The 9,196-nt window shown below is 37.5% G+C and overlaps 3 protein-coding genes across 3 annotated transcripts; all 3 read left to right on the plus strand.

The window, feature by feature from the left end:
• Positions 1–1,109: 1,109 nt before the first annotated feature.
• RHIMIDRAFT_235875 (uncharacterized protein) lies at positions 1,110–1,517 on the plus strand (the record flags this gene model as incomplete). The annotated part of the gene is made up of 2 exons (XM_023608439.1): positions 1,110–1,348; positions 1,415–1,517. 2 exons carry the CDS (start codon positions 1,110–1,112, stop codon positions 1,515–1,517), a joined length of 342 nt encoding a protein of 113 aa, XP_023467588.1.
• RHIMIDRAFT_277517 (DUF185-domain-containing protein) lies at positions 1,438–3,607 on the plus strand. Its single transcript, XM_023612693.1, has 9 exons — positions 1,438–1,941; positions 2,005–2,145; positions 2,212–2,322; positions 2,411–2,624; positions 2,675–2,736; positions 2,799–2,854; positions 2,909–3,131; positions 3,194–3,302; positions 3,360–3,607. Exons 1-9 carry the CDS (start codon positions 1,804–1,806, stop codon positions 3,599–3,601), a joined length of 1,296 nt encoding a protein of 431 aa, XP_023467589.1. The 5' UTR covers positions 1,438–1,803; the 3' UTR covers positions 3,602–3,607.
• Positions 3,608–3,889: 282 nt separating this feature from the next.
• RHIMIDRAFT_224887 (OPT superfamily oligopeptide transporter) lies at positions 3,890–6,344 on the plus strand. Its single transcript, XM_023607516.1, has 2 exons — positions 3,890–4,199; positions 4,250–6,344. Exons 1-2 carry the CDS (start codon positions 3,939–3,941, stop codon positions 6,260–6,262), a joined length of 2,274 nt encoding a protein of 757 aa, XP_023467590.1. The 5' UTR covers positions 3,890–3,938; the 3' UTR covers positions 6,263–6,344.
• Positions 6,345–9,196: the final 2,852 nt, after the last annotated feature.

Genomic DNA, 9,196 nt, shown 5'->3' on the forward strand with positions numbered 1-9,196 from the left:
AAACTCTCAGAAAATTCAATCAAATCTGCTGAGCAGGGCTTGTCTTTAACTTTGAACAGCACGCCATCCCACTTTGATTTTTTCGAAGCAAAGAGCTCACATTCTAATCAATCTAGCTCAATTACATTGTTATCCGACATAAACAATTGGTTTACGATAAAGATGATAAAGTAGGCAGCAGCCGTTCTTTCTAATATGTTTTGATTTAGAGGACTGTCTGGTGAAGACATTAGATCCAAACTAAAGATGCATAGATTAGTATTATATGAACATATTAAAAATATGGTATAAGTAACGAATTGTCACCTTGATGAATGCGGCATCAAAATTAAGTATGAAATCAAATCCTGTCGTAAAGTCATTTATATACAAAGCGTTTCATAAAAGCGACAAAGAAAGAGGGCTCCTTTCAAGAGCATTTAAGAGTTGTGTAGCATATTCAGGTAGGGTTATAAGTTCAACATTGGTTACAGTAGTAATTTTATCAAAGGTTCCGACTAGGATTTCGGATTGAAGTATTTGTGACGCTGATCGAGACGATAAATCAATGATTTTCAGATGACCCACTCTACTCAGTTTATAACAAAATACCAGTTATAAAAAGTATACCGTTATTTCTTAACATCAAGTACTTACTCGTCAGAAGCTAAAGCCGATAGCTGCTTTAAAGCAATTGATATTCCGTCATCTTTATGTTCATCGTCTTCATTTTCATTAACCTCAAGTTCATCATCTACGTCCTCATCTGAACCATAAACCTATGTATTTTAAAGAATAAGTTTTAGGTCCCTCACTATACTACATGATAAAATTTATAATAATAATAGCCTTCTTTGCGAGTTGTCAAATAATTCTATTTGCCAACTTGCTCAATTCGACAATTGTTTGTCGGTTCTCCTCTTGAATAGCTCTTGTCAACCTAGCCTCAGTTTCTGGTTCCAATACAAATTGTATCTAAGTCCAAAGTCGTTATCCTCATCATTTCGCAACTACAAAAATGAATATTATCAGAATTTCTAGTAACTGTCAGCAGTCATTAGTACTAACCGCAATAATGACCTGGGGTCTTCGACAATCTTGGTCAACTTGTTACTTTACTTTGTCGAAAGATGAAGGATTCTGGAGCCAATGCAAAGAAGTTCAAGGCTCACTCTCTGCAATCAGCAGCAAGCACGAATGCAGCATCGCTGGGTGTTCCCATAGAGCAAGTAAAGTTGCATTCGAACTGGAGCTTGATGAGAAACATGATTGAAAAATACTGTTACAGACCAAGAAATAAGCACGAACGTGGATCGGATATTGTCAACACTGTTTGGAGAAGTTACCAAGAACCACATCCGAGATCGGAGTAAAGGCAACGGCAACTGTAGTAGGCATAATGGCTATGTTGTCAAAACAAAGACTAAGGATGCAGTGAACCTCCTCCTATGATATATGAAGGCATATACTCAGCCTGTCCCTGTCACCAATTCCCCAAACCACAGACCAATGCACAGTTAGAAAGACGCGAAGAATAAAAATAAGAAAGTAGTTTTATTGTATTATATTACTGAGAATAAAGCGCGGCTAAAAAGCCTATAACCACATCATTAGTCTTCGTTTCGGCAACATAGCTATTTAACAACATCAACTCTTCTTGAATACAAGAGAACTATTGGGCAGTGACGATGTCACTATTGGAGGCATAAAATAGAGAGCTTTGAAAGACAAAAAAACACTAGGACTGTAAATTCTTGCGGAGATTCAGCGTTCTCCCCCTTGAAGTGTCAAAAAAAAAATATAGATTAGTTTATTCTATCCTTCATGTTGCGCATTTTACGACCATTAACTAACTCATCAAGACCGATATCACAAGCATATCGTTATTACAGTAGCCCAACAGCTAAAATCGAGAAAGAGCCATTGTCACCATTAGCAAAACATTTACATGATTCTATCAAGGTAACACTTGAGTTAATTGATCAAAAAGCAACTCATCACCCGATTTACTGTTTTGTATCTTAGATATCGGGGCCACTTACTGTAGCACACTTTATGCGTCAGGTGCTCGTGAACCCATTAAGTGGATACTATATGTTAGGCGACGTGTTTGGAAAACAGGGTGACTTTATTACTTCACCAGAGATCAGTCAAGTCTTTGGAGAGGTAAGGGCAAATATATATGTAGGATATGTGGTCACTGAAGACTCCCTCTTTTCTTTAAAAAAAAAGTTATGTGGTATCTGGTACTTGACAGAATGGATGAGGCTGGGCAAACCAGAAAAGACACAAATCATCGAATTTGGTCCAGGTCGTGGTACATTGATGAATGATATGTTGAGGGTAAGTTGAACACATTCACACGTATACAAGCGTGCGTATGAGTGTATGTGTGCGTGCGAAATAATAAAGACTAAAAATATTCTTGTAGGCATTATCGCATTTTCCTCATTTTTATAAAACAATCACTGATATTCGATTGATTGAAGCAAGTCCTGGGCTACGCAAGATGCAGAGAGCGGCTCTAGTCAAAGGATCAGAAGATAAAGACGTTTTACGACAAGATAAAGGGTCAGGCATCGAAACAATTACTCGTGACGATGGCATTACCATCTCCTGGTGTGATGGTATCGAGCTTGTTCCAGGTATGATAAATAAGAGTGTAATCGGAAAAGTATGTAATTGGATACTGTAGACCAATGGTCATTCGTTATGGCTCATGAGTTCTTTGATGCTCTACCAATTCACATCTTTGAGGTAAAAATAGCGTGTGTGTGTGTGTGTGAAAATGTGGATAAAAAATAACCTTGCCGATATAGAAAGTGGAGTCAGAATGGAAGGAAGTGTTGATAGATATTGATGATGATAACGAAAAGTAAATAGAAAATCGGTCTAGAAAAGGAAAGAAAGGGGCGCTTATACTATTTAGGGAATATAACTTTCGTTTTGTAACATCTGCTCAACCAACAGCAGCGACAAAAGCCTTTTTAGACGACGAGCGATTTAAATCATTCAAGGACGGAGATAGAGTTGAGATTTCTCCTGATAGTTGGAATTATATTCATGCTATTGCGCAATACTTGAATAGAAATGGTGGAACGGGGTTAGTCATTGACTATGGACAAGATTATATTCAAGGACATACATTGAGAGTAAAAATAACAAGAGCACTTGATTGACTCTGTGTTACACTTTAGATTAACGTTACTTGTAGGCAATTAAGAATCACAAAATCATTCATCCAATGAGTGATCCAGGTACTGCTGATTTAAGTGCAGACGTCGACTTTGCATATCTAAAACAAGTAATTAAAGAACGATCAGGCAAGTTGGTTTGAAGTTATACATGTGCCTCTCTGTTTCTGATAATACATATAATAGATATCATCACTTTTGGCCCCATCACACAATCAGAATTCTTACAGTCTCTTGGTATACATGCCAGAGTAGAAAAATTATTTAGAAGTGCGAAATCATCGGCTAGTCGAAAGGCAATCCTTGACGGAGCAGAACGTTTAATGGATCCCAAGCAGATGGGAAGAATATACAAGGTTTTGGCCTTTTCTAAAAGTAACAATGTTGATTCCGGGTTTCCAGTTGGATTTGAGAATAAAAGTACTTGAATAAATGGTTTAAGAATTTAAATTGTAGTACTTTCTTTATAAAGCTTATATTGCCTTTTATAGGCAATATAAAGCAGTTGCACCATTTGATTGTGATAGAAGGGACAGAAAGGAATGCATTATCAAAAAGAGTAGACTCATTTCGTGATCTGTGGTTTCAAGTATTTCATTGGTATATTTACCATAATCTGTGATACTTGAGTTTCCTAGGCAAACTATGCATATAAATACATGAGCTTTACACTTGGACCATAAACAAACATCCCCCTTTTTTTATCTACTTGCATTTCTCTCTCTCTCTCTCTTTTTTTTAATTTACTTCCCCTTTTCACCATAAATGACGGACGAGAAAAAAGAAGAAGTCCTTCAAACAGAAGAAAAAGTCGAAACTACCACTGAAATCAAGCAAGAACATCATGATGAATTCTGGTTAAGGGATTCAAAAGATGTGAAGATTGATGAAGAAAGCAAGCACTTTGATGCTGAGCATCACGAAGAAACGGATGAAATCGATATCGCCATTGTTAATGAAATTGCCGTCACTGATGATGACCCTACTCTTCAGGCTTTCTCTGTTCGTGCTCTTGTCGTTGGTATTGTAAGTATAACCATCAGTTAAAGTATTCGTCGCTAATTACCTTACAACAGCTTCTCTCTGCTCTTTCATCCTCTGTGAGTCAACTGATGAACTTTAAGCCTGTTGGTGTGCCCTTATCAAGTGTCTTTATGCTTATCCTTGCCTATGTCTTTTGTAATCTCTGGTATCGACTTCTTCCTAAAGGTGGCTGGCTTAACCCCGGTCCGCTCAACTACAAGGAACACACCTGTATCTATGTCATGGTTTCATCTGCTAATACTGCCGCTTACGGTACATACATCTTGGGTGCTCAAGAACTCTATTTTGGTCAATCACCTGGGCCCGCTGGCTCCATCTTTTTATTACTTGCTACGCAACTTGTAGGTTATGGTATTGCTGGACAACTTAGACCATTCCTTGTATACCCAGCCAACATGATCTGGCCACAAGCTTTACCCAACATTTCCGTCTTGAAGACTTTCAACACTGACAAGGACGAAGCTCGTTATCGTACCAAGTTTTTCTTCATCGTCTTTGCAGGCATCTTTATCTATGAATTCATTCCTCAATACATGTTCCCTCTTCTCTCTTCCATCTCCATTGTCTGTCTCGCTAGAAGAGATAGCAGTGTTGTTCAAAATATCTTTGGTGGAGCTGCTGTCAACGAAGGCATGGGTATCTTCAACTTTAGTTTTGACTGGAACTTTTTATTGAATGCCACACCTCTTGTTATCCCTTTCTGGGTTCAGGTCAACTATTTCCTTGGTATTGTCTGTATCTGGATTATTGCTCCTCTCCTCTATTACTCTGACGTATGGCACGCTAAAAGCTATCCCTTCCTTTCTAATGGTATTTACCGACGTTTTGACAATGGTACCTCTGTCAAGTACCCTCAAAAGGCAGTTCTTAATCCTGATATGTCTATCAACGCCACAGCCTTGGAAGAAATTGGCTATCCTCAATTCGCAGCTGTCTATGCTTTCAGTTATATCGTTCTCAACTTTGGTGTTACTGCTACTATTTCCCACGTATTCCTTTTCTATGGTAAACAAATCTGGAGACAATTCCGTCAAGCCTGGAAGAGCTCTGTCAATAAGGATATGGATATCCACCAACGTCTTATGCAGAAATATAATGAAGTTCCCAACTGGTGGTACTATATCATTTTCATTGGTGGTATTGCTTTGAATATTGGCATTGCCTACGCAAATCAAAGTCAACTTCCATGGTGGGGTGTCATCTTCGCCATTGCTCTCTCTACCATTCTTTCTCTTCCTCTTAACTTGATTTATGCTGTTACTGGTAATAACTTTGGCTTGAACGTCTTGACCGAAATGATCTGTGGTTTCATCATGCCTGGTTACGCCATTGCCAATATGTACTTCAAAACTCTCGGCTACAACACCATGAGTCAGGCAGGCCTCATGGCTAAAGACTTAAAGATCGGTCATTATCTCAAGGTTCCTCCAAGATGGACCTTCTTCAGTCAGATGGCTGGTACCGTCGTTGGCTGTTTTTTTAACTACATTGTTAACAAGATCATTGTTGAAAACGAACGTGAGGTTCTTTTGACACCTGGTGGTAATCAATTCTGGAGTGGTATCTCTCCTCAAACCATTAACTCTGCTGCTATCACCTGGGGTGCTGTTGGTCCCAACCTTATGTTTGGTCCCAAGAGTAACTACTACATCGTCCTCTGGGCTCTTCTCATAGGTTTCTTCCTCCCAGTTCCTTTCTGGTTACTCCACAAGAAGTTCCCCAAGGCTGGGTTCCAGTATGTCAATATTCCTACTCTCTTAATGGGTATGGCCATCATCCCCGGTGCTGCCACTGGTTGGATCACAGTCGGCTTCGTTCTCGTTGTTGTCTCTCAGTACTACTTGAAACGAAGATATACTGCTTGGTTCTCCAAGTATAACTACCTTCTCTCTGCTGCCCTCGATTCAGGAACCTCTCTTATGGTCTTCTTCCTTTCCATGGCATTACAAGGTGGCGGTAACGGCCAAGCTTATCCTTTCCCAACTTGGGCTGGTAACCGTGCTGATCTCCCATTTATGGACTACTGTTGTGCTGAATGTGAATAAGATTTTTATTTATTGTTGTCTTCATTGACCTACTCCTACTTTTACTATTTAATATCATAATAAACATTATAATTACTCTGGGATAATAAGGATACATTCTTAAGCATTCGCAAATTAGTTTATTTGAAAGCTTAGAGTAAAGTGTTGAATATCCGTTGGTTGTTCACTCTAGCTTTGACAGTCAAGGTGTTTGTGTTTGCATAGATCGTGTACATTTTACAATTTTAGCAAATAAATGACAATAGGAGCAGGACTATTCATGAAGCATTATTTTATCCTACATTAGGCACTAGGGTCCTTACTGCTCGAATAGGTATAAAATACCCCAATTGTATGAAACCTCGTTTTGGCTCGATAGTCATGCTGAACCCTAGTCAAAACTGGATAAAACAATTTATCACTGTACAACAAAAATTGAACAGTTCATTCGTTGGCAGATGACTCATTTACAATGTGTCAATCAATTGCGTAACGAGTAATAAGAAAAACTTCACATGTAACAGTGTTGTAATGATGACAATATTATTCAATTTCATATTATAATGGCTTTGGTTGTAGCATATCGGATTATATCCTTTTTAGAAGGATTAATAAATTAAGTCTGATATTTCTGTAGTTCAATTCACGAATACTTCGTAAAATAAAACATTTATATTAAACTTGTATTTTGGACAAGGCTCAAACAAGAGTCTTTTATTAATGTGTGAAAGAATTCATGTTTGTAATATAATGATAGTGTTAGTAAGCTTGCTTAAGAAAACCTCTGTTTACTGAGACCTTTTCTGTCAGCGAATCGACGACTATAATATCAGAGATGAATGATAGTCTCATGGTTAAACAAAAGAGGTTACTGTTTTCTCGCTTTGCCTTCTATTTGTAACGATGTTGACGGAAGTAAGAATGAACTCATTTCTATAGCAAGGCTGATTAGCCTGAAGACTTGGCATCTCCTTGCACTTTCTTCAAGAGTGGTCGCCAATATTAATTTTCTTAACAATTGTAGCTCTGGGGGAAAAAGTGAAAGCAGATCTGCATGAGAATTACTCCTTTTGGCTTTTACACATAAAGGAAAGATGTATTTTATAGTCCTCTATTCTCTCCGCCATGCTTTACTATTTATTGAAGGGCTAGACTTGTTAGCAAAGCACTTTGACCAACTACATGGGTATCCCTATGACACACATCGTTTTCGTGTTCCTATATTGATGGCTTTATGCGTAATTCTTGTGTATCCCTTACTCTTGCACTTTCTAGACAGGATGATGCTCATGCAATCTGTTCAACTAACACTTTATGAATGACATAGTACCTACGAATACTGATAAATATTGAGACAGCTGTTTCTCCTTTGTAACAATCGATAGAATACATATTCAATATCTCCTAAAAAGAGTCATTGTAATAACAAGAAAATTCTCGTTTCTTTGCATATGCTCATTTTCAGCGACTAGGATAAAGCACTTACCAAATTTGCTTAAACTTGTTTATGGTGGCAACCTTTATCACAAGATACTGTGGTTAAGGTTATTCAGATGATGCATTCTACTGAAGTACTCGCCTCTTTTTTTTTTTTTTTTGAAATTGGCCTCTTGTATAAACTTGATAGAGTCAGCAGATATTTCCACTCTTCTTTTTTAAAGCACTCAGGATATTCTGATTCTTCTAGGGATGCTCTCTCATCCATTATCTATCAGAAGGATTCAAGCACGAGTACTTGTTTATTTTCAAATTTAACTAAATCAGTAAAATGCCAAATAAATTTTTTACAAGATCCAAGGCTCCAATTTTATTTACTATAAAATAAGCTTAAAAGAAAGAAGCTTTCTTTTTCGTTTTTTTAAAAAAAAATGTTTTTCAAAAATTTCTTTTCGCGGTCGAGTCAACTGTCCGTCGGATCCTTTGTGGTGAAGATGAAAGCTGTATTCTTAAAAATTTTCTTTTAGAATTGCCTTGAGAGTAGTTCCTACCTTGGTACGCGGTATGTGGAGAGTCCTTCTCTGCATTGCTTGCAATGCCTTGACAGTGATGCTTACTTCTCTGGCAATTGTCTCAGAGGAAATCAAGGATGCCGTTTGTACATACTAACTTGGCTTCTTAGTTCCTCTGAGACTTGCATATACTGTATATATTTTTGTATCTTTACTCTTGTACATACTTTGTATTTTTATTTATGTATATTACTTTGTACATATCCTCAACTTGTAAATAAGATGCTGAAGCCCTGCTCCCTTCTCATCTATCATCATCTCTCTTTCTCTCTCTTTCGCTCTCTGTCTGCCTTCCTGTATGCCTGTTTACTTGCCTTCCTCTGTTGACTCTTCTTCTCTTTGCCTTCCCTTTGATAATCACGGCAAAGAAATTGACCATGGAGCTAAAAAAAAAAAAAAAGGACATCAACAATCACCAGGACACAAACCAAACCCGTAATTTATCAAGCGTGAACGCCAATCTATCTTCTGAATACCTCATTGGCAAGTGCATTTAGATATAAAAACTAACATAGAAAACATAAAAATGTCAGGCTGATGACTCAATATCCGCTGTAACATGAATCGTGGCCAAAAGGGGTCCGTCGTAGTGTAAAATTTCTGGGCTACTAGAATCCATATCAAAACTCGTTCACATCTTGTAAAAGTCATTCTTATTTGTAAATCACTTGTATAAAATAAAAAGTTGCTTTTATTGCTCATCCTTAATTATCTCTTGACTGATCTTGTTGTGTGAAACCTGCTGCATTATAAAATCGCTTGTACACTCAGCCCATAGCAACAGCACGCTTAATACACGCTCAATGTAGGAAGATGTGATCAGCCATTTAGTTTGTATAGCATTACTTTCGCAATACAACAGACTTACTATACATCCTATTAAGTATATATTGCTATGGTAAACAGAAAAAGAAAAAAAAAAAGATAGATAAGCAGATAGATATAA

The sequence above is a fragment of the Rhizopus microsporus genome (assembly GCF_002708625.1).
Source record: "Rhizopus microsporus ATCC 52813 unplaced genomic scaffold scaffold_5, whole genome shotgun sequence".
NCBI lineage: Eukaryota > Fungi > Mucoromycota > Mucoromycetes > Mucorales > Rhizopodaceae > Rhizopus > Rhizopus microsporus.